The sequence below is a fragment of the Varroa destructor genome, unplaced genomic scaffold, assembly GCF_002443255.2.
Source record: "Varroa destructor unplaced genomic scaffold, Vdes_3.0 BEIS01000007.1, whole genome shotgun sequence".
Lineage (NCBI taxonomy): Eukaryota > Metazoa > Arthropoda > Arachnida > Mesostigmata > Varroidae > Varroa > Varroa destructor.
The window spans coordinates 4,638,808-4,665,044 of record NW_019211460.1 but is presented as its reverse complement, the minus strand read 5'-3'; the positions used below and the strand labels follow the sequence as shown (position 1 = coordinate 4,665,044).

General features: G+C 38.6%; 2 protein-coding genes across 5 annotated transcripts; both read right to left on the bottom strand.

The window, feature by feature from the left end:
• Positions 1 to 119: 119 nt before the first annotated feature.
• Cnot4 (CCR4-NOT transcription complex subunit 4) lies at positions 120 to 8,117 on the bottom strand. Its single transcript, XM_022813540.2, has one exon. It carries the CDS (start codon positions 6,555 to 6,557, stop codon positions 3,324 to 3,326), a length of 3,234 nt encoding a protein of 1,077 aa, XP_022669275.1. The 5' UTR covers positions 6,558 to 8,117; the 3' UTR covers positions 120 to 3,323.
• Positions 8,118 to 13,008: 4,891 nt separating this feature from the next.
• Positions 13,009 to 26,161, bottom strand: mRpL37 (mitochondrial ribosomal protein L37). 4 transcript variants are annotated; one of them, XM_022813554.2, is made up of 8 exons: positions 25,771 to 26,161; positions 24,164 to 24,299; positions 22,628 to 22,762; positions 21,337 to 21,464; positions 17,875 to 18,010; positions 15,199 to 15,466; positions 14,425 to 14,732; positions 13,009 to 13,306 (listed from the first exon to the last, which is right to left on the bottom strand). In XM_022813554.2, the coding sequence occupies exons 1-8, from the start codon at positions 25,818 to 25,820 to the stop codon at positions 13,220 to 13,222; spliced, it is 1,248 nt and encodes a 415-aa protein (XP_022669289.1). In that variant the 5' UTR covers positions 25,821 to 26,161; the 3' UTR covers positions 13,009 to 13,219. The 4 variants fall into 4 exon arrangements, with proteins under 4 accessions (XP_022669289.1, XP_022669290.1, XP_022669291.1 ...); XM_022813555.2 differs by having other exon boundaries at positions 24,164 to 24,426; positions 25,771 to 26,093; XM_022813556.2 differs by having other exon boundaries at positions 24,164 to 24,426; positions 25,930 to 26,091.
• Positions 26,162 to 26,237: the final 76 nt, after the last annotated feature.

Here is a 26,237-nt window from a genome sequence, read left to right as displayed (position 1 = left end):
GAATTTAAATTTTTGCTTTAATAAAACGTCAATGCAAAGTGTTAGCTTACTGCCATTGGCTTTGATAATTCAAGATGATCCATTTATATAAACGTTAGTTAAACAAGACACTAAGAGAATCCGCTTTGTCATTCACATTTTAATTTATTTACTTTTAAAACAATGCACACTATTTCGTCTCGTCTTCAGACATTTTGCTATCGTCAACATCTTCACCACGTTTCCCCTTTTTTTTCTCTTTCGCTCGTTCCTATTACTGTCTGCCAGGTTATCTCAACATACTTCGTAAGTTTTTCCACTGAATTGCTGCTTGCTTTATTTTATACTATCGAATATTCCCCTATGAGTTTTAGTCCTGCCGTCATGCCCATGATTCCGCGCGTCTCCACCGCTTAGCTCCCACCGTCTATTGCCCGATTTCTCAGGCTCTGTTTGTTCCCCGCCCTCCCGCATTAACTTCCAAACTCTCTTCAGTGAGACAGTAACCTTATTTGAATCTGCCTTATCTGCTTCGCTCGACGCACTTCAACGGTACGATGCCATGACACGACGATGGCGCTCTTTTACGCGCTGCTCGCCGTTTTCTCAGCCTTGCTTCCAACATTTACGTCATCACCATCATCGCCACCTTCATATTTTACTATTACTAATATCTTCATTTCTTGATCATCTCGGTCTCCGTCTTCTCCGTTACCATCATTATGTTCTCGTGTTGTTTAGCGCCACTTTACTTACTATATTCGTTTCATTATTTTCATGTGTTTATCTTCCCTCTGTCTCAACTCTCTTGTCTCTATCTCAACTCTCTATTTACCACGCTTTATACCTAGCTACCTTTCTTTCCTGTCTCCTCGGCTTAATCTTATTATTATTGTTATTATTCTTATTTTCATTATTATTAAATTGTTCCTTTCTCTCTCTGTTAGTCCAACTCTTCAAAATCTGTGTAAGTTATCAAAAAGGTTGTCATTTCACCTCTCTCTCTCTCCCCTCACATCTAAGTCTTTTTGTCATAGAAGTTGAACTGTTTTTGATTCATTTGTCACCAACTACTGCCATCGTTTCGTATGCTCATTTTTTTCATATAAGTTGGCCTGTCATAATTCAAATTTGCATTTAGTATTGGTATCTTCTGAAAATATTCGTATCACTTCGTGTTCTCTACCTCCTTATCTGATGCACTGGAAATGGATTATATCAACGTCTCAGTTGAAAAATGATTTACTATTTTAATTATAGGAGCTCATCATTTATAAATCTGCTTAAGTTTTCCCGTATAGTTTGTTACATCAATGAATGTTCATAATTTTTAGGATATATAGAACTGAATCAACCACCATCGTTTTCGTGCAGTTAATTAACCTTTTCATTATGTAGATTTGTTCAATATTTATTCATAAAACGCATGATAAATGGGTTGGTATATGCGAGCCAATTTTCAGTAGTAGTACAACAACAAACAGAAAACAGGAAATATTGCTCTTTAAACTGAGGACAAAATATACATTATTGCGTCGAGCACAGATACATCTAACCAAGCTGGTCCTATAATCGCATTTTCAGAAAACAACGCTTATAGTAAAACTCAACGGCTTCATACGAACTCGTGCTCCGTCGGTTTTTTCGTAAAACAATTTATTACTGGAGTGCCTATGTAATTACTATGAGATGATGTCCGCTATAAGCTGTTTCTATTATTTTAGCTCAGCGTTGGCAACCTGAAGAGGTTGCATATATAGCTCATACATGGCAAGGTTTGAATGTAAAGACGCCTTTGAAATAATGTATGCGAAAGACGTATCTCAAAATTCAAGAAGTTCTGCTATTTTTACTTCAAGTCCTTTCATTTTTGGCTATGCTCTGCTTATCTACTTGACTCGATTTTCAGTCGCTGTTATATTTATTTAATGCATGGCGGATTTCAGCCGAGTTTTACTGTATACCTCTCTATACTTCTAAAACTTCGGCTTTTATGGACACGCAAAAATGTCTTATCTGAGCTTACTTTATGGCTCATATCTATTCTCAATTTACCAACGGAATCATATTTTCAAGAGTTCCTTGTGTCGAGGCCTACCATTCAATAAAAGTGCTTATGGTAGAGTTCACAGATGTAAAAAACTACCTTCTCTTCCCACTAAAGGAAGCGTATTTATCTCAAATTATTATAGCATAATTCCATTTTATATTTTTTACTGATATCATTTAAGGAACATATGCCAACATGTACTCATAAAAATCTATCCTGTTAGGTTTATTCGTAGACTGGAAGAGAATATGGTTGTAATTCACGGAAGTTCTGAGACTAAGATACAAATCATTGTCTAGCAAATATCAACCTTAAAGTGTCTTTCACATGCAATAGCTGGATTTCTCACTGTATAAGTAACTAAAAAACTCAGGTTGATATTTACTAGACAATGATTTGTATCTTAGTCTCAGAACATCCATGAATGACGAACTTATTCTCCTCGAGTCTACGAATGGACCTGACAGGACAGATTTTTATGAGTAAATAGCGTAATATATAAAAATAGTAAAATTGAGACGCGATACCGCTGTGCATAGAATAATCATAATTTGACAAATCCTAAATTATTATGATTGATATTAGTGTATAGTACCATTATAGGACAGATAAGGCTTTATGTAGTCAGTCCTTCCTGATTCAAGGCTTACTTGTGTAGCAACATATTGACGACAATCGCATATTTTCTTAGCAAAACTAATTCAGTAAGTCAGATAGATTCTATAATATGTCGTCTATTATTAATGTTGCCAGATTCTACTTATCTTTCAAACGCTTTCAGTACCTGCAAAAGTCTGTACAGTATATCTAAGGACGCTGGTATTCAAACGTCCGTTTTTTTGGTCTATTATGGTGTGACAGACATTAGAAAGCATATTCTACATGCGCATGCTTGCATACGGTTTTCGATAGCAGTTCTTGTAACGCCAAAGGCAGAAAAGAAAAAGGCAAAATAGATAGGCCAAGTAGACCTAGAAATGGGAGAGGCAGAGAGGAGAAACTGACGGGTCGCCACTTACTGACCTCTATATACTCAATTGCAATATTAATTGAACACGCGGTGAGCTTCAAGATTGAGGGCGATTGGCTGGCCACGGTCTTGACCTCGCCATTACCCCAAAATTCTGTGAGTCCTTCAAAGGAAGAGTCGTATGACTGCAAAAGAGGCGGCTAATATGTGTAGTACGAAACGCAGCAACTTTCATTGTGAGGTGATGCTGCGATCGGTATGCATGGCACCACTGAAATGGGCACGCTCAAGCACGTTGAACGAGTGTGTCAAAATCATAAGTGGCTAGAAGTAGGATGAAGGTAGCTGGTCTGTAGCTGGTCCTGTTGTTGCTGTCGACGGCTGAGCGATGTGTGTGTGCCTCGATGAGGAGAGAATAGCAGGATCCTGAAAAGCGTCCGGCCAGCCGCTGGATCCGTGATGTCCACTACCGGTGTGATGAAGACTGTTACCCCCATGGACGCCTGAATGGTGTGTCAGCATGTTTAAAGGAGGCTGCTGTCGCTGATTATGTTGCTGTGGTAGTGCCCCCATAAGACCAGGGGGAGGCGGCAGCGAATTCGCATTAGTAGTACTACCTGTCGCCATCGATGAACCACAACTAGTAGGAGACCCGGGCGTATGATGATGCGGTGGAGGCCCAAACGAAATGTTCACGGATGGCAACAGCTGTCGGAATTGTTCCTGCTGTTCTTTCATATTAAGCAGATCGTCACAGTGGCCGCTACTCGCAACACCACCTGGAATTACAACACTGGGCTGGCCCCCACTGTAAGCTCGAAAACCGAAACTACTACCAGGAGGAGGGGCCATATCGTTTTTTGTTCCTGCAGCGGTATAGTAGCTTGCTATGCTGCCAGCGCCATGCGGATGACCGCCGGGTGGCCCCATTGGAGGTGGTGTTTGGCCAAATGTCCCAAAATGCCCAGAACTCTGCTGTGGAGGAAGTGGTATGGGTGGGCCAAAGCCAGGAGGTGGAGCTCGCCGCATTCCCTGATGGGGAGATCCGTGCGAATTCGGATGGTCTGGAGGGGGTGCCATTTGTGTTCCTAACTGACTGGGAGGAGCCCCTAAACCAGACATCGGCCCCATTGGACCTCCAAGGCCTGGCGGGAATGAGCTTGATGTGGCTTGATTGCCAATATGATGGCTCCCGCCCGGAAGATGTGCGGAAGGCGCTGACAATGGGGCAATACCTGGTGGAGAAGGCCGCGAGGGAGGCATTCTTCCAAACGGCAATAAGTTGGCGAGACGATTGCCAGGGTTGTTAGGGTTAGGTCCCGATGAGGACCCCACTTGATGAGGGTGTGTCAGTGATGGGGCGCCTAATGGGTGGTGCTGCTCTCGTTCTATGAGATCAGCAAGACCTTTTCGAGAAATGTAAATGGGGTCAAAGTCTAATTCTATATCATTAACAAGACTATTACTTTGCTGCTTGTTAGCAGCCATAGGTTGAAGTTGTTCCCTTGATGATGACCTTTGGAGATTGTGATGATGCTGCTGCTGAAAGAGGTGGTGTTGCTGTTGCTGTTGAATGTTAACAGTCTGTTGATGTGGACTTGCGTGCTGATGTTGTAGTAAATGATCTTGAACAGATGAATGGCTGGATGGGTGCACCTGACATCCAAGAGAAAGTTGATTAAGGCCTTGCAGTTGCTGCATCACTCCTTTAGCAGAGACGCCACTGTTTCTCAGTGCACCATCGCCGCCACTGTCAGGTGACGGGGGTGTATCGCATGAATGTTGGTGAAAAGGGTTTTGCTGTAAATGATGATGTTGATGCTGATGATTACGGCGATCTTCTCGGAGTAAAATAGCTTGTCGATTCTGTGAAGGCAATTCGTTCTGCAAATGGTACTGTTTAGGCGCACTACAGCTTGATTGTTGTGCCTGATTGCATGAAGGCGATGAACTTCGCAGATGTTGATGTTGTCCTTCTTGCGTTATGGGCCTATGTTGTTGTTGTTGCTGCTGTTGTGCGTGGAGCTGTTGTAGGTGCTTACATTGCTGTGGTGTCCCAATAGTACGTTGATTACTTTGTTGTTGTTGTTGATGTACCCGATGATTTATTTCATGGCCATGTCTCGTTCTTATTTGATTGCACCCTGTTGTTGCTGCTTCCGCTAGCGTTTCTGCCGATGCCGACGTCCTGCTGCCATCGTATTGTTTTTTAGCGTCACTTATATTTTCCTCGACATCCTCTTCTTCCTGGTTATGGTCATGGTTTATTACTGCTTCCCTTTCTTTCTCCCCTCCTACCGCTTCCTCCTCCTCCTCTTCCTTTTCTTCGTCGTCCTCGTCATCTTCATCCTCACAATCATCGTCGTCATCGTCTGGCGTCTCATCAGCTGTTTGGCCAACCAGCCGTTCGAGGTCTGGGGAATCGCTACGTTCCGACAAGGGTGTTGCTGGCGACTTCTGATTATTATGAAGTTGTAACTGTTCCTCACAAGATGAGGCTTCTTCGGATGAACACTCTGAAGATTTATGGCGAGTCCGACGACCTCCATTGCCTCCGCCTACGCTGCCTCCACCTTCATTTTTAGCTGATAACTGTTGCTGCTGTTGTTTATTATTACTATTGTTGGCCATTCCAGTTGCAGATGGTGGCAGTTGCGCGGGTAGATGACTACCTGGTACGCGCTCAGTGGCAGGTAAAGGACTGGAGCGCTGTCCCGCTATTTTATTGTTGCCACAGCTGTTTTCCTTTTGGAAAAATTTATGTTGCTGTTGATGCTGTAGAGTCTGGCACTCCTTTGATTCCCCTCGTTGATTGGTACTGCCGTTATTTCCACATCCACCTGTGTGGTTTAATTGTTCATGCAATCTTCGCTCATACTCAGTGTGTTTACCTGCCTGCATCTGCTCCTTGGTGAACGAAGCTGCCTCGTCACCCAGTTCGTGTAAGTACATGCAATCGGATTTTGGACACTGACCACCTTTAAGGAAATGATTGCAATATTTTGTAGTTCCGAGTGATGCCTTCAGCGTCTTGCCATCGACACGAACGTTGTTAACAGCTTCGATTGCTCGCAGTGCATCTTCGCTACGAAAATATGTGACATATGCGCTCGCCGACGGACCTTGTACACCGGCATATGACGTGCTTTGATTGACAACGACCTTATGTATTTTACCAAATTTCCCAAAACATTCATGGCGTTTCAGCTGTTCTTGGCATGCCAAACGCGTCGGCAGACCGACGACAAATACGAGATTCTTCTGAACGACCCGTACGTTTGCCAAGTGCTTACGGTTTTCAACCAATCGCTGTTTTTTCGCTTTGCGCTCATTTTTCGCCTTCTGTTGCATCTCATCCACCGATAACGGCTTAAAATTGGCCGGATCCTCGCTGTATTGCTTTCGACACGCTGGACAAAGTCCATTTTCATCAGTCCGCAATCGATGCCAACAGAAACGGCAGATCTGATAGCCACAGGTGCACGGGTAGAACGACAAATCATCAAGTTCGAGCGGTTCCATGCACAGCGGGCATTCGGCGGCTTCATCCTGGCTCATGTTCGTACAGACAAATCTCCCAGGATAGCACGTTTAGCTCACTCTTCTTAATCCACTACTTCAGCAGTAGTCAATTTGGCGTCAGAATAATACACGTTTGTCTGGCTCCGCTCTGCAGCCGCCCAGAGTTGACGTCGTTCGTCGTCCCTTGATCTCTTCTCACATTGGTTGTAATCAAGCTAAGGGGCTGGTTAGACTACTTTGAAATGTGCGCAGAGGAGGGACCAAACGGGTTTATCGCTTCTCTCTATGTTTCTTTTGGTCGTTCTTTCTCTTGTTGTTCTGGCCACTGTCCTCACGCCTTGGTCTGCTGTTCGTCTGTCTATCTGGCAGATGATATCGTTTATTGTCTTCTAATATGTTCAAATATTATTGGCTTTGCTGTTCCTGCCGCTACAAATTAGTTCCATACATGACCGACAACATTCGCTGGTGATGCAACTGTAACGAAATGCTTTGTGATTCGGTCCTGTTCTGGCAAACGGACAAGCGCACCCATACAAATAACGGACGGCGGCTACGGCCACCCAACGGCAACGGCGACGGCAGGCACCAGGCACCCAGACAGCCACTTCGTCCAGCAATCAGTCGATTAGCCTCAGCAACTGCTCACTCACTCACTCACACACTGGCTCACTCAGTCATTTAACTACACGGCTTTGTAGTTGACAGTCGCAAGCCTCAACCAGCCGAGTAGAGAATCGACACAAGAATAAACAAACGTGAGCAGATCGAATCAGCCACTATTAGTGAGCAGCAATGTTGCATCAGTTGTTGTTATTGTCGTTGTCGTCGTCAACGACGACGTACTAATTCACGCACAATCACATATACACATTCACGGCAAATCACAAAGTAGAACAGGCGGTAAGATGGTGCTATAACGATAGCTCTTTTTCAGCTTCTTCCGTGCAGCTTTATACGGTACTTGAAAGAAACACCACTACAATCGAGATTGCTATGACTGATTTGTTTTATGGCTTGCTTTCACACTTTTTATTGTGTGTCTGTTGCGTATGTCTAGCCGTTCGTTTTCTACCACCAGGATCCTCAAAAGCATAGGGCACGTTATCCAATGGCGGCGGCAGGACTACCAGCTGCTTACAGCATGGAAGAACCACCTTACAAAACACTTCGAAGCTAAGCCCAGTAAATGGACAAAACGAGCAAGCCTTCAGGATTGCGCTGGAGTAACTAGTCTCCCGCACGCACGGCTTTCTCAATGTACAGCGCTTAACGCGAGCCAGCTCAATCCATTAGTGCTCATTCGGTGTTCACCATCGACGGCTGCTACATACATTACATTGAGACGGCAAGAATTGCCACCAACAAAATTATGAAATCACCACACCAACACAACGAGAAAGCACCACACATTCATCTGTCAAACCTAGCGTTCCGCTAATCGTATGACGTCAGAGCCGATCGCCCATATGCTTTCGATCATCAATATCGCTGAGACGACTAGATGCTCATCGTTGGCTATGCGACCAGGCGGTTGCATAAAGGCTCTAGACGACAGAATTAATGCATGTGCTTTATACAAAGCATCTACATTTGATCTAAGTTATTCTAGTGTCCTTTGTTTACGCAATTTGTGTGATTCTATTATAGGTGTGTGTGGCACCTTTGTGGTACATTGTCTAGACGGAATGATCTTTTGTGTGCGGATGGAAGGTCGCTTCTCTGAGGCGACTGTACTGGTTACGCAGCCTTCCTAACTAACTTAGCCTAACTCAGCTAACAGTTTTAATGTATAGTATGTGCAACCTAGTGCAAAAAGGTTGAATATTATATTCTGTGGTTTGCTAGAATAGATGGGTTTGAATATAACGCTAATTAACAATTTCTTTAATGTCATTAGGGATAAATTAAAATGATTGTAATAAATTTGGCAGTAAGAACCCTGTGCACTTTTCACTGCCAGTGTTGCATTATTTTGTCATAAACTAGAAAAATGTCTTATAGAATAAGCATTTCAATCACGTATTTAGGTCATCTGCGATTCACTTCTAATGTCTGCAGCCATACGTCATCAGTGTATACGTTTAAAATTAGCGCTAGTTACATGCATCATTTCTCACACTTTATTTTGTAATACGCACTGCACATTGTATATAGCGACTTAATGCTGTTATGTAGCGAATTGAGATTATCAGAAACGAGCAAAAATAATTATTCTCTAAGATGTTACGCCGGTTCTTAATCGCCTTTTGGATTGTACATAGCCAGTGTGAGTGTGAGTGAGTGAGCAGCTTCATTAACCTAAGGTGTTGAAAAATAAGAAAAATACAATTTGTTTGTGCAACAGTGAGAATATATAACGACGAACTGTTAAGCAAAACCTATTTTGAACCAGCTGTTGGTTTAAACTTACTCATTCATTTTAATATATTTGTTTAATTATAGTTCCTGTAGAAACGGGCAAACAGTGTGGGGATTACAAAGAATAAGTTATAAGCGAGATACCTTGACCACGGAGCATCGAAAACTCGTATTTACAATGATCTAGGTTGATCTGACAAGTTAAAGACCATATAAAACATGTTTTTTCACTTGTGAGAATTCACAAAGCGTTTAGACTAGAGATTTTTTTTTACTTTTCCGATTATATTTTTTTATACTGGCTCTTGGCTGGGCTAAAGGATACAGTTGCTAGTCTGTCTTGCCTTATACCAAAGAAAGGTAACTACAAATCCTTAGACACCTACGACTAAATGCCTGTAATATCGGCCTCGCTGTTGAAAGAATTTAATACAAACAATAGCAGCACAATGAGAAGCGAGAAGCGAACAGTGGAAGTTCGACACAAAGACTTCATTTTTTATTTAAATTTGTGCATGTACAGACACTTTAAAGAGAAAACGCATACGAAATACACTTGATTCTAAAGATCTCCAACAAATGCGTCTTAGTTCGAAAAATTTCGGACACAAACATTGATTCATCGGCGTATTATTGACCTAAATCGCAGCCATCATTTTTTTAGAATACGAAAACCTGGTGCTATTCATTGAAAATCAGCTTAAACAAATATTGCCTCGTTATATAATAAAGTATATTTTAAAATTTTGTTTAAGCACTTTTCAAAATTTTGTTTTAAGTCGTCTCCCTGAAAAGCTCCAAAATGATAACGGAAAAATATCGATAGCTTTATGCCCACTTATAGAAGTCCAGCAAGACCCTGGCAAGAAAATTTCTGGAACACTTCGCACTTGCGAAACCCTTAAGGTAAGCCATGAAAACCTATCTTAATGTGGGTGTTTGAGACAACAAATGATGCTGGAAGCATTACAAAGGCAAGGTAGCAAGGGGTCAGTTTGGAAGGCGAGGGACATTGCCTTTTCGCTTTCTCTCTCCTTTCTGAAACGCTATGACTATCTCGAGGTGGAACTTACAACTTATGTCCACAGCAAGCGCGTTATATCCACGTATTTGAAATCTTTTTATTTTCTCTTTTGAAAAACATATGTTAGACTTTTTTGTTCCAAAAGTTAAATGTGTTTGAACTCATTTTTGGGATGTATATTTAGTAGACACCAAGTTGCTTTGTAGCAGAAAACGTGTATATATTCGCGGCGCCACAGGAAGTATTATATCGAAAAATTACTATAACATGGCAATCGAAACTGCTAAATGTGTATAGAAAATTGGAAAATAAGTTCCAGCCACCGACTGATAATCCTAAACAGTCGCGTAATCCTATCTTTAATTGTCAATCCTGTTTGATGCTACGAATATGGTTATATTCGTGGCGCTGCTGCCAAAACCTTTGGCACATGTCATTAATAAATGTGGTAATTTTATATGCAGTCTCCTGGCGTGCTTCTGCAGTTGTCACTAGGAAACCGTATTGATGAAGCATGCAACTTTATTATGATTATTAACTCAAATTCACTATCGATGATAATGCTTTTTCTATATTCAACAAAGCCTAACTTCCGATTTTTCTGTGAGCTTCATAATATTAGTGACATTAACAACTGTAATCGATTTAACTGTAAAGGCGGAGTAGTGAATAGACGAAGGCACGAAAAAAGATACCTGCTTTCTTCTAGCTAGCAATTGGTTAGGTTGGCTTGAATTATTCGAGTTCTTTGTATCAGCGCGAGGCGTGATTATATTGAAAAAGTGAGATACTGTTAATTTATTAATTAATTTTTTACGAACTTGGAAGCCGCTTAGTTGTACTGCCTGACAAAAGTAATATCTAGTAATAGGGGATTTGAAAAGATAGCTTACTGGTATATTTTGCGCGTAGATTCGTATGAAAAGTAGCGCAAAGCCCACAATGAGCCTACCTAGGAGTATGAGTTGGGGGCAAGAAGAGTCATGGCTTTTCCTTTTGGACTATGTCACAAATATGGATACATTTTTTGCATAACGCTTGTTTTTCATGAAGAAGTGTCACCATTACTACACTGCTTTGTCATATTATACTAAAAACTACTACCGACAACTACAATAAAATTTGTGAAACGAGTTTTCAGCATTTAAAGAAAAGTGACTAAAAATATAGTGCTTATGCAAGTGATGGCCCTTGAAAACCTGAATCGTTATTTATTAGACTAGTCAAAGAAAACTTTCAATGCGCACTCTTAGATGCAATAAACGGAACATGTGTATCAGAAATAGATCCAATCTTATCGTCATCAAGACTAAGAAATTGACTACTTCATGATTGATTGATCTGCTACATATCTCGTCACACTGTTTACTTTGAAGTCGCAGCTTCATATGTTCATCCGTTGTGTACACAGTTATATACAATGTTGCATCTATGTCATTTCAGTTTCAGAACACATAATTTATTTCCATACCTTTACATTCGAAGTTAGGCCAAATGTAAAGAAGTGTATATACATACCACCTTAAATTCCTTAAAAAATACATACCTTACATATCACCTTAAAAAATAAGCAATGTAGGATAAAATATTAAACTTTTTTTTACATGTGAGATAGTAAATTCTAAATTCTCGAATTTTTTCAATTTAAATGTTCATTATGGTTACTGACGTTTGGATAATAACTTGCTTATTCCGGTATCGTAGAATATTAGGGTATGAAAAACTGTAAAGGCTCAAAAAACAAGTTTAGCATTTTTTTGAGGTTTGAACAATTTTCCTATTGAGAATTTGTCGAAAATGTTGAGTAGTAAGAGTAGTGTCTAATGATTATGGCGCAATACATAGAGCATGTAACCGTAACTCCTACACTTTTACTAATGTGATCCTTGCAGTACAAGGTCAAGGAGTGATTTGGTTTTGTTCATTAATTTTGGCTATTTAGTCTATTCTGAATATTTGCTACTTATTCATTATCCGCTTCTGCAGTCATTGACGAACCAGACTCCTGAAGATGTAATGAATAGCACTTGCACTAAACATATTTCTGTAGCATTTCGGCTATGCAGGTGAAATCGCAACCAGTCATAAGCGCATCTCCCATCTGCGTAATCTGTGATACGGGAGAGGTAAAAAAACACGCCCAAGGATTTTCAGTACTGCTTAACATGTAGCGAAAAACGCCAAAAGTCTGCAGCAGACAATTAGTTTGGTCCCGAATTTAGCCTTGATGATAACTACAACCCTAAGTTGCAACCAATCATGGAAAAAAGTGGCAGCGTTTGATGAGCATTATAATGATACAAATAAAATACATGTGTTAGAGAAGAATTTAAACACACGTGCATACTGATTTAGGAAAAAGAAGTTTTTTGATGAAATATTTTAGTTAATACAATAGTTCCAAAAGGCTTCCCCATCCTAGAAGTAATACAAAAAACTTTATCCACTGCTGATATGACCATCTGTGACAAATGTGGAGGATTCATTTCTCATTACACAGTTTGGTGTAGGAACGAATATCTTACGAGTGAAAATTGAATTACCTCCTTAACGCTCAGTTTGACTACGTAGTACTAGCTAAGTTTTTCCATTATATGAATTGTAGTTCCTGTTGTGTTGACACGAGATTTGTCATCTAATTGACGACGAATAAACTATGCCACCAAGGCTATGTAGTGGCGCGTTCCCCGAAGCGGTGCCTTGTCGGTAAGCTGATACCCAGTTAAATGCGAAAAAGTCGATTGGCTAACGCGAACAGTTCTTGAAATCATTGAGAAAGTAGACAAGTCTTATATTAATATACTTGCTGGCAAATGTCTCTCAAGCTGAAATCTCTAAGCTTTTTCCAGTTGTAAGTTGTTATGCCCACTTTTAAGTGAGAGCTTACTTTTCTTAAGCTATAGTCTTTTTTAATCTTTTCTCCTGTATGGTACTAGTATCGCTTCATACTAAAACACATACTGGTTAAGTGACTGTTTTTCAAAGAGTCCCATTCGGTGAGGTTAATGAAAAAAGTAATATCCACAAGTAGCTTCTCAATTGTTTTTCGTAATTTCTTAAATAAAATGGATGCGGTTGAGGAGTAAGGTGTAGACTGAGGAGTTATTCGTTTTTGAGTACATGTTTTTATTTATCACGTAAACTCGAAGTAAAGTACTAAAATATTTTCTCGTTTCAGTCGCAAGATCCAGTTCTAGTTGATTACAGAACGCACATGCTATCATACAAGCGTTTTCAATGAAACGACTATGTACTGGAAACGCACTAGATATCAAATACAAATTATTATTGATTTGTATATTATTTGCCGAAACTAGGCTTCGTAGAACACTTTAAGCCATTTCAGGACACGGGGATTGAGCTCGTCATTTTCTCGAAGAGGAGCACATTCGTGGTACAACTGCAATCAAAGAAGAACAGGCTATCAGATGCTTCATAGAATGAAAATTTCTTGTTTTTCACAAATGGAGATTGTATCAAAAAAAGGTATACATTGTTTACCGGCTCATAACTTTGTGATTACTTTTCCTTTTGGCGTATAATTAATTGGAAAATATGACTGGACCAGGATTAACTTTTACGCATAAATAGTTCATCTCAAGATCCTATTAAAACTGTAGAAGTGTAGCATAAGTATGAAAAAAATATTGTAGGGAGTTCCAGGCAGATCCACCTATACGACTTATAATTAATCGGATGAAAATATTAGCAAAAAAGAGAATTGGAAGGTTATAATGAAATATTTAAAAAACTTACAAGACAGTCAAGTCCCTAACTTGGCACTAGCGAAGAAAGTGTCCATTGTATTTTAGGACATTAAATTAAAAAGTTATATTTCAGCGATAGTGATGATTTGAACCGATTCTGCGAATGTCATTTGGAAGAATGTGAGCCAGAAACATATGTTTGTGGGAAAGATTGTCCATAGTGATGAAGCTTTTAACGAAGAATGATGAAGCGATTAATTTACATCATTGCACTCACTAGATAACAAAAAATTGGATCATTCTTTTTTATGACTTGTGACAGCTGCTTTAATTTACTACAAGGATCTGTTTTGCGACGCATTTGGGACGGAGTTTGGTTAAAATGGCGAATTTAATTTCCAATAAAATAAGTCGCCTGCAAAGTGTCATTGTGATTCGAAAACATATCTTGGTGAATATCTTTTAAGCACCCATATATATATATATATATATATATATATATATATATATATATATATATTTGTCGGCCTCTTAGTTGTGCATATTCACTGAATCTTTTAAAAATGGATCTAAAAATATTATTATTTTCTATTTCCGTGTGTTTGGGCTAACGGGAAAAAGCGATGGTAAATTCTCAAACGACGTTTGAGAATTTTCGAAATTATGCTATGAAATATAAAATGTTTTTTCATGTGCCAACTAAATCTCGTTATGATACTGATTTACTGCCGACGATCAGTTTTATATTTGCCGTTCGAGAACAGAATAAAATGCATTTCATACCGGACTATAGGAATAACAAATTACTTGCCTCATTTCGAATGGCGCCGTTCGGTTCATAGCTCGAACCTTGGGCTAAAGTGTTCAAATGATAGACAATAAATCCAACGGTATCTAGATCGTGATACACCGTTTGAAGCCGTAATCGATCCGCAACAGGAAGACAGCTGCCTTCCGTAGAAACCACTTCTCCTAAACGCCCAACTGTGTATGCTGCTGCGAACGTGAACGACTGCATGATAGCTCTACCTAATTTTTCTGACGGCTTCCAGTCGTCGTTTTCCCAAGGGTGAGTTATAAACAGAGTATGAAGAGATACCGATGATTTCTGAACGCCATCTAGTGGTGAAATAAATATAAATGTGCATCGAGCAAAAAAAGGTGGCTGTTATTATTATTGGCATATAGCACACAAAGGTCGTATGCATATCGCTAGAAGGTTTTAAGATGGAGCCACAGTGTCATTCAATCTAAGATAAAGCGGCGTACAAAATATGTACATACTCGCAAATAGACGACCGAAAGATTGTAGGACAATTTATCCAAGTTTTTCTTTATGGCATTGTACAATAATGTTGTTTTATGCCGTAAGGTATTTAGAATATACAATTATGTGAAGATTTATATTATGCCTGATAAAAGATACGCTGTTTCAATTTCGGCAACATACAATTTTACATGCAAAGATCGTACATTCCTGTGAAACTTTTTGCCCATGATTCGTTATACCAAACTTATCGTTAGTTCATGTATGATATTTCCTTATCTGATTTCTGAGTTCAAAATAGCGAAACTTGGTACTTGCCTTTAGTGAAAGGACAAGGCGAGAGAGGACAAAAAGTTTTCGGTTCGTAGTCAAATTTTTTACAAAGGTCCATTTCGGGCAACGCTGGATACATCGAAGGAAGGGATCCAGTGGGTCCAGAAACATCAGAGGAGCTGGACGACGTCAATACGGAAAGTGGGATAGGGACTGTCACTGCGGATGAGGCGTATCCTTGATATACATAGGGATTCACCCCTAGGCTACCGTCGGGGTTCTTTTTCGGCATTCCAATGTACTGGCAAGACAACTAGGAGAAAACCGATTATGTGCAATATTATATTAGGCTGTTACCAACGAATTCAGCGAACTTTGAAACTGTATAACTGCTGAACTACGCGCCGCTAGCCGACGAAATTTGGCTGGCAAATATCCCAGTCTTCTGAGAATGTGTGGAAGGACATTGGTCTACTCTACAATGTTTTACTTTAAGAGAAATAAATTCAGAGAGAAAAATTTTTTTTGGTCTCTAAAATAAACTTTCAGTGGTCAAGTTTGTCCGTCAAAGGCCACAGTGCTGTAGAAATACATTAGAAATTGGTCAAAACATTAGGCAAAGTGGCTTTAGGCGAAAAACGCTGTGTGTGAATGGTGCAAACGTTTCAAAAACGAAGAATGGAGTGTTGAAGATCAGACTGTTGATCAAAACTGGCACTTTATATGCAGCCTGTTAAAAAATTATAATCTAAATACTGAAAATGTGGAAAATAGTTTAACAATTGGTTCCTCATGAGTTGGCTCCGGATCAGTTGGAAACGCGTATGGTGTACTCCACCTGTAATTTGTGGAACTTTAACCAATAAACATCCGTGATGCACGAGGGATGCTTTGATCTCTATCGCGAACCGGAAAGGCAAGAGAGTGATGTCGCCCTGGAGCGAAGCCGTATTCGGCGGCAATGCCAAATAGGATCGGACGTAGGGCGATGATAGTACTAGCAATGAGCACTAGGAGATAGTCGCCGAAAATGAAACCATAACCGAAATACCCGCTGTCTAGAGTTGCTCAAGTGATTTATGTTGACATGTTAGTCGGAAAACACAGTCTGGATACGTAGTAATAACACTAGATTTTGTCTTCATGTCTTAATTATTTTTTGGACTGGGCAAAGTAATACTTAACGTTGGCTTCAACCCGCATATCATTATGATCTAAGTCCGAATAATTGCGAAATTTTCTGCGCCTAAAAAAGAACAACTGATGAGAAATCATACCTTGCTATAATTTTTTTTTAAGAAGCCACAGATAAAGAGATTACATACAGGAACGCGAGTTATAGATTTATGGCACGCAAAAGCCGCCAGAACGTTGGGACGAGTGCGTCAAAAATAATCGGAGTTCCTCTAAAATATATTCTGCCCCAAATAATTCAAAAGTTATTTGATTTCAAAGTTCGTCGGATTCGGTTATAACAGGTTAATAATATCGACCCTGATGGGGTTCACGGTCCTAATAGTTTTTAATTGTTAGCAGAAAACAGACCGTCCGGAGCTATTTAGCGACTTAAAAGAAATAAATTTAAACTATATTTGGTAGATACTCTCATAAAGTTTATGGCTGTGTAAGACTCTAAGTTGATTAAAGATCATCAGCAGATATCGAGTCAAAAAAAATAGTTTAGTGCTGAAGATTAACACTCAGTGATCGCGTATGAGTCTTTAGAAAATGAGATTGCTGGTGGTAAAAAAACACTGGACAATCAATTTGATCCTAGGACAAAAAAGCATTTCGTTATCAACGCGATTATTTTGAAAGGAAAATTGAGGGAGATAAACGCTATAAAGGAGGTGACCATAATTCAGGACCTCTAACAGAAAAAACAAGCAGCTGTAGCTACGGAAGCTTTTGAGAAAAACGAAGCATGGACAATAGGGTCTCTGCCGGCTCAGTATAAGATTTCTTAGAGCTAGTATTGTGGAATCGTTACGAAAACTTTTAAGATGAAAAAAGAATAGTAAAAAATGAGTTCCTCACCACCTAAGTTTAGCAAAGATGGAGGTATGCATGATGTACTCTAGAGGGAATCTGCGCAACTGCTAATAACAAAAAACCCATCTGGAGCAAATTGTCGCCACAGACATGAGTCAGGCTGTGCAACTACAAGAGAACAATGGAGACAAAAAATAGCGTCGAATAGGAGAAAGAGTGATTTCGGTGAATGTACTAAACAAGGGCGGTACTCGACAGCTCACAGTATGATTCGCAAAGTGACGACAATGCATGGGTCATAGCCACACTTCCAGTGCAGCACGAATCGAAAAAAAACGTAGTCGAGCTACGGCCTCATTCCTTATATTCTCTAAATTTATGTGATCTCAGTCGCTTCCATGCTTTTAAGAGGGTCATAAGTGACGTAGCGTATTCTCTCGCCGACTGTCTCAAACAAATCATAGATCACGAGATTAGGCATAGTAATGCAACTCGCTAGTACACAGCTCTTCAGAAGCTTCCGGAGTTCAACATGTAAGTAATAAAGGAATATTTGACATAATTCATCATTTCCCTATCTTGTTTTAAGTTTAAAGGTTTTTCGACGAGCTAAATGGCTCCCAACAATCTACTAATAAACGTAGTATTCCAGCAGTTAGACCGTTGTGTTGGGGATGATGTAATGTTAACTTTGTCATAAAACGATCCTTTTAATACTATAATGCACACCTCATGAACCAATGGCTTGTAGACAGCCCGATCCCGTGTTGAATTAAGTCTCACAAAATCATTCAAGGCAGACATCAATTCGAAGGTGCGACGTCCTATTCCAGGGCCATATTCACGAGGAAACCTATGCCAGGGTCTGTAAAACAGATATTGGCGTAAACAATACGTACGAGTTAGTTCGTGGCACTGTACCTGTAGGACCTTTATGTAATGCTTCATTGCAATTCTATGTGAACCAATCTCCACACGAAATCACATACTCTTTTTATCAAACCTATGATATTTTATTTTGTTCAAAATTTGAAATGTTCTAATTTTGTTTGATTCATCCCCTACATTTCTAGACATGGAAAGCTAAAGACCGGAATATAATATGAAAACGTATTTGAAAAGCTATTAAAAAATTGGTCCAATAATAATGATAGCAAATACCGTATTTCATAGCTTTTTGAGAAATGCCAGATCGATAAATTGAAAATTTTTAGAATTTGTACGTCTAGGTGCAATACAATATCTACTTTATACTCAAGACGAGGCCCATTATAACCTAAAATTACCATCAAACTAAGTAAAGAATGCTTTTTCGATTAATTCTCTTTGCATCAATCTTAGTTATCGATTAGTTTTTGTCATATAAAATGGGAACACGTTTTTTTCTGACCAATGGTGCTGCAAACGCTTGCTTAATGATTTATTAAATTAATTTATCATTAGTTTCTATGAACGTGCATTCCTCAACAGCTTAATAACGAATTACTAAATAGCTCAATAGCCTCATAGAATCCTATTGTCAAGGAGTAATATATACCTACTAATTATAAAAATGGCCAAAAATATTTTAAAATGCAGCTTGCGGCGAAAACGATGGGCACCACATTATACGACAATTTTACCCTGTATGGCGATGCAAGAAAATATTTTAACTATGAATATCTACCCATTATCAAACATCTGCAGCTGATACTATGCATTTGCCCATAATCTTTGGTCTGTTAACCAATATAAATATTCGTCAGAAATGCATATGTGGTATTAAAGAACTTCTCCTGCCATTTTTTAAATTTTATTTACGAACAAATATACGGTTACTAATTTCATTTAAATTTTAACATTTAATGCAATAATCCGTTAAAACAAGATTTCGAGAATGTAGATGCAAAAAACCCTCGTAGGTTGATTTTTACAATCTTTTCGATGTGCGGCCAGGCATTGTCGTGGAGAAAGATGACTTTGCCTCGGCAGAGTCTTTTCTGCCGGATAATTTCGTTCAACTTCTATGTAACTAGACAACACACAAGCCTTTGTTAACTGTTTTATTTTTCTCAGGCACTATATAAGCCCTTCCAGTTATACCAAACGCAGTCTTTTCGGAAAGGAAACGTGGCATAAGTCTGGACTTGTGCGTCTCTTTTAAAACTGTATAATCGTTTTCTTGTTTTATACCGACGCAAAGACGGTATTTTCTATGATCAATGACTAATATCAATATCAAAAACTTAATGTGGCTGCGTTTTACTCGTTGTCAAACGAAACGTTGAGTAGCAACGGAAAATCGTTTTTTGGGATATTTATTGGGGTGCACGGGCTTCTGCTTTTCTCTTTTTGACTTAAGATGCCCGTTCATAGTCATACGGCTGCAATTCATCTTCTCCTCCACTATATGAGTCGTTTGCCAGCCGTCTTCCTTCAAAAGTGTACCTCAGATAGCCGACCGGGACGGAATCCATACCTGAACTGTGCAAACCAATTGTGAGCAGTCTTCTCAGTTTTAGAATCCTCGTTGTACTCAATACAAATATTCCGTGCTGTACCAACAGTTCTTTAATACTGGCAAAATAAGAAACAAGGTAGGTTCTAAGGTGCACTTCCTTCTTCATTTGAAACCTCTATTATGAGAGTCTGAACTTGACATATCACTCATTGCACAGGAGATTACAACGGATTTACAGAGTATAGAACACTTTCAAGTAGTACAAAGAGTATAGATTAAAATATGCACGTAAATAAAAAAATGAAGAAGTAACAGGAAAAGAAACATTAAAACAAACCAAAAGTTCCTCTGTTCCAACCTCCTTCAACATATTCTCAAAAACCCTGGCAAGGAGGATAGGCAATGGTTTTACAGGTCCGAGACTTTACACAATATACACTTGACAAAAATGACACGGACGTAAAAATCCGAGAACCAACCTCTTACAGATTCGAGATTTTACACGATATACAATTGACAAAGATGACGAACGTGTAAGGTCCGAGAAGCAATCTTAGAGGTGTTCCGATGTCAACTCTTTCTCATGCAAACTCAGTGCGATCAGCCCTAACCGCCGGCCGTCTTCCAGAAAAATTCTTAAATTTTAAATTTTACAATTTTTAGGAAGATCGAGTTCGTTCAGCAGTTGGGAATAGTAACAGGAATACTGGAATGAATAACAGGAAGTAGGAATCAGTAACTTTCAAAACACACTAAGACAAACCTGTCTATTTATATTTCTCATCGGTGAGACAGTGACAAAGATGTGCCGGTTTCTTTTCTTAAACTCCGGACATGTAATTTACCCGAGATATTAAACAGTAGTTTGTAGCCCGAGTACGCTTTCTGGAAACAGATATTTGCATAAAATTTTTCCCGGCAGAAACCTCTTTCATGTGTGTATTTATTCAATTTTACTATCGTTCCCTGTAAACATAGTTTTAATTTAAGGCGTAAACCTCTTATTTTTAAAAATTCTTACAATAGACTCATAGACTATTTTTTATATTTGGATGCTGCATGCATAGCTGCAAAAGAATTTACTCGACCGTATTTCTATTTACAAAACTTTAAATAAACATGACGAAATTGAGTCATTTTAATCAACTAAACACGGGTAATGAAAAGTGGATTACATATGACAATAATATGCGAAAAGAATCATGATCAGAAGAAGTAAAACCTCCACAACTTGTGGTGAAGTCTGGATTGATGCCAAAGAAGGTGATTGGAAAGGAATCGTGCATTCTAAGGCGTGCAACCTGGCAAACGATTGATTCGGACACCGACTGTCAAAAACTAACACGATTACAATACTCCATCGAAAAAAATCAACTGGAAATTCGCCTACAGACGACGTACACCTTTAGCTATTCGACAAAAATTGAGAGAACTTAGGCGGAAGGTTTCAACGCATTTACTCCATAGCCATCTTACACTGTCAGGCTGTCGTGTATTTTAGTCTTTACAGAACCCCTTGATGGTATTAATTCACTTTCAACTTAAAAACCTACAGTTTTTCGTCCAAAAAAACAACCCAGTTCTACAGTGATGGGATTATAATATTACCAGAAAAATGGAAGAAGGTTATCGACCAAAATAGCGCATATTTTATTTGGTAATATTGTTTTGAGAAGTGATAAATATTTGCAATTTTGATTTGAAAACTTTTAATACTTTTTTAAGCTATATATGCATACTACTGGCCTTACCTTTGTGGATCGACCCTATGCGGTAGTTTGAACTGTTTTGAATCAAGTTTGATAATTTCCAGACGATTTTGGAGCCACTTGGTCTCGTCCTCATTCAGCGACATAGAATTGAATGCGTTCTGATATTCCTGTAACGAAAGAAAAATAAATTCACATAAGCTATTCTAAATTGTATAAAACCGATATTACATCATCATGATTCAAGGAAAAGAAGCTCTCTTGTGAGCACAGTAACTGCAAGCTAACTTGCCAGATACACTTGGTAAACCGATTCAACGCTCAAGTCTTACATGAGTTCAGTTGACTTATGTTTTGGGTAAGCAAATAGGTCAATTCTATTTTTTTTCGCCTATTTTCGTCTTGCCTTTAGTTTAAGAGCTTTTAGTGCCAGGTAAGTAGTTCACTTACCTACAGCTGCAGGGAAACCGTATCTATTAGTTAGTGCGGAATATTTTTGTACGAACTGAGTTTGCAGAACTGACATTCCGGATTTGAAAAAGAAACGGCTAATGCTGCAACCTGAAGAACTTTAACGATTGATACCAAATCAACAAAATTCACACTACTTTTGAAAATCCCGAAAATATCTTCGGTACATAAATCGGAACTGTTCAGATAAATTCGCTTGTTGACAAGAAAGTCAAACTCTTAAATGCGTGAATTCTTAACGAACTCAAAAATTATTTTCCTGACCTAAAGTTGTTGGCGTGTAGTCAGTTTCTAAGACGATGCAGAGGTGGATGTAAGATCGTTTTCTATAAGGCCGCGGCTGGAAAATAAGCGATAGGTCCCCAAACAGGGTTATCTAAGGGTAGTTGTCATTGCAAGCAAATTGGCTCAAATACTGGGTTTTGGCCGGAATATAGCCTAGCCGTATTGCGTCAGATAACCACCTGCTTAATTTATTAGAAATTAACCTACAATGAAAAACAACTCGACTCCTTCGATAGTATAATAGTGTATAAAAACCCATATGTGAAATGCATAGTGTCGTTCTAATTGATTACTCAACCACAGTTTCAAGCAGTCTTTCGAAGGGGAGTACTACTAGGCCTATAAGGTTCAGTGTTTAACCAGACTAATGTTTCTACTATGATCTGACAGTTTACCATCACACGTCAGCAACAGGATCAGTGAGGACCGAACAACCGATTGGTGAGCACTAATCAGTGTTGCAACGTACCTAGGCCAGATATACGGCTATGGCACATTAAAACTCATTGTTTTGTAACAGCTTATTTCATTGAAAAATGCATTCATTAAAGACTGATTAGAGGAATTAGATACTAACCTTAGGTAATTTACTATGCGCAATGGAATTGGTAAGTATCTGCGCCTGTGAAGCACCCTCCAGCAACCGAGTCTTATGTCCGATCATGTAAGCCCATCTTGATTCCCGCCGATTAGGCTTTTCAGGAAAAAAGCTCTGAAATAATTATATAACAAAGTTAATATTTACTTTTAGGTAGCAGATTTCATCATGATAATAAGTTTCCGTTGAGTCGAAGAAAATATCACCGCTGACTAAGTGATAATAAAAATAGACACTTTGAACATAATTATGTATTTATGACCATGTATTTTTAAAGCGCCACTTTATCGTTTCTCATAATGTAGAGGCAATAAGCACTGGCGTTACAACTAACCAATTTTGACTTGTACTGACTAATTTTAAGTTTAAGATTGACCACATTGTGTAGTTATGGTTCAGTCACATGAAATCCACGCGAATTAAGGCAAATGTAAAGGCAGGAATTAAATACAGCTAATTGAACATGAAACAGTGCAATAGGAAAGCAAAAAAACGTAGTAAATTCATATAGGTTAGTAATTGAGAACATTACATATTCCTAGGCATCACAATGTGAATCTTAAGACCTTCTGAACCTACCCTGATTTACATATAATTTCACCGCTCACAAAAGCAGGGCTGCTCTCCACAGTGCCAAAGAAAGAAGAATGCTACTCTCCTTCGTGTCGAGGCTCGGTAAGCGTAAGGAACTGGTTTGTCCCTCTGCTAACAGGAGCCAAAAAGTTTTGCAAGTGGGCCGAAATGATATTGTACTACCATATAAGGTCATCTTCATTTCACCAAGAACTTCCTGTGTTACGCACGCTATAGTGCGATTTCATCACAGCAGTGCCATCACCAGTCAAGCATTTCTCTTAAGATCACAGCGGTGGTGCCATCTGGTCTAACTTACAGGTCAAGCACTCTGGGTTTCTAAGTGACTTTTCTAATTACTGCATTGACTTTCGAGTATCCCCCTTGTGTAACTTAAGTGGTTGGAACCGCTTGCACCAATTTCTCTCATGCTGAGCAATCGCACTCGCACATTCGAGTAATGATTTTTAATTTGGCAATAATGTGGAAGAAATTCTGGCCAAACATAATGTTTAACTGTGCGAATGGACCTCTACTAAGGGCAAAGTCTTTGATGCTATGAACGGCCTCTTCACAAATTCTTGAAAATCTTGCTTAGTAAATATTAGAAAATCTAATTTGTTACTTATTTTAAGGAGTTACAATTGGAGTGTATGGAGAACGGTTAATTAAACTTATATTGCCTGAATTACCTAACCGGGCCATCGCAGTCGTCTTTCTGATCTAGGTTACCTTCCATGATTGTGATTCGTAAAAAAAGTTTATTCAGTGTACGTTAATACATATAGAAACTTTACCACCAAACTTATTCCACAATATTTTACTCGCGCCAAGCTGGACGTTTTTGTATACATAATGCGGTTCTAGGCTGTTTTATGTGATATAAGCTTCACTTTTTTTCAGATCAATGTAGTGATTATAACAATCGATATATATACTCACATTTAAATCAACAACGCGGTCCGGCTTACTTGCAAACGATACGGCATCGTAGACGGGGATCTTTTTGTCGATCAGAAACTGTGGAATTCCTAAGTCCTTTACCTTCCTTATCGATCGACGATTTTGCCATAACTCCCTGTTATTCATTTTTAGGATCGACAAGCAAGCTTTATCCTAAAGAGCTCTTCACATTAAAGTTTTTGGAAATAGAGTCTATCTTGATATTTTTATCGGGCTATAAAACGATCAACAAGAGGAAGCATCTGACCATACCAAAATAAAAAAACAATTACAGTTCAGGTTAGTGTCAATGAGAAATTTGTTCTGTGTTTTACAGCTGAAATAATCTGGATGACTAATTTTGAGGATATCTTTCGATGCTTTATTATTGTTATCTAAAAGTTTCTTTCGTATAAAAGTAAAAATTATGGCTAATACCACATGCTTACGTGCTACAAGTTTATTTGTCTAAAAAAATTAGATGTGAAAGCACTTAAATATATAGTTCTTTCAATAATAGCTTCACTACAACTCTTGTGTACATTTGTCTAAAAAATTTAGATGTGAAAGCACTTAAATATATGGTTCCTTCAATTTACTAATAGCTGCGGCAGAACTCTTGTTTCACAAATCCTTACACTAATTTGCTCCGTCGGCCTGCCTTCTTGGTGCCTAGGCACTAATCGCACTGTACACACCCGATATGCGTTTACAACTTCTTAAACTAGAGCGAGACTAACTACTCATGAATAACTCTTTTCCTGATAGCCTCAAAAAGTTTCAGCCCTCCAAATTTTCTAAATTTTTTAACTAAGTCCTTGTTATACACTTTCGGTAAAATCTCTGTTCCGATCTCCCGTACTTTTTTAGAGGCACCTCTTTAAATTGAATGAACCATTCTTTTAGTCGTCGCATAATGTTAGGTATTTTGAAGTACGAATACAGTAGTATATAGTAGTTTTAAAGTGTGGGTACGGTACACTTACTATACGTCTATTATAAAGAAAGTTTGCATAAAATGTAACGTCGTTTGAAAGGAAACTCTTCCAGTTGGGTCAAAAAAATTTACGTGTACTACACTATCGGTCACTGCCTATATTACTTTACGCGTTATACATATACACCAATTGGGCATTCAAATTAGAAATTTTCGTTTGATTTATAAGCTAAGTGGGCGTTGACTTAAAACATCTAGTTTTACTAAGAGACAGATAATTAAAATCTTATTCTATGTCTCACAAAAGTGATGTATTAAATAAAAATTTTCAAATTCTCTCTTTTTAAATGACTTTGTTGAAAGCTTCGTCACAAAACTGCCAGTTGGAAATTTTGTTTATGAGTTATGCTAGGTTTGGTGTAACATAATTTTTATTATTATTTTTGCTACCTCAATATATTTTGAATTTATTAATTAATTTATTAATTAATAATTTATTATGACTTTTATAATAAAATTTTTGCGATTTGCGTAATGCTACATATACTAGAACACATGCATATAATACCATTGCTTAGTATCATAATACGCGGTTAGCTCGCGACATCGCTCAATTGATAAAATTGCAATCAATGGATATATCTATTAGAAATATCCTAAAAATATTTACTTATAGTAACGATATTTGTTGATCTTAAGCAACACTTGAGTAACGCGCATGTTGCCAACTACAGCTGCACTTTATAGCTCGATTCAAACAGAGACGACGTGTATTTTACAACTAGTGCCAGCTTCAATAACTTCAATGCTGTAACCAAGATACACGTACAAATATTCGAATTATAATCCAGTTCAACGATTTTGAACGAAGACGAATAATGGTCAGAACAGAAATCTTACGCGCACTACTCGCGCACCCAACACCGGCGTGTGTTTATTATTTTAGTTCGAATCCACCTTTTTGTGGCACGCTGAAACTGAACGAAGCGGTGCTACGAATCTTTTGACCTGCGCGCTTGTACCACATACCAGCTTGTCTTGCCTGTTTGCTTTGGTGGTCAAACAAGTTCCAACAACCTGGATATCAAATATTAGCAAAATTAATTATTAGACATTGAACGTAGATGTTATGTAATG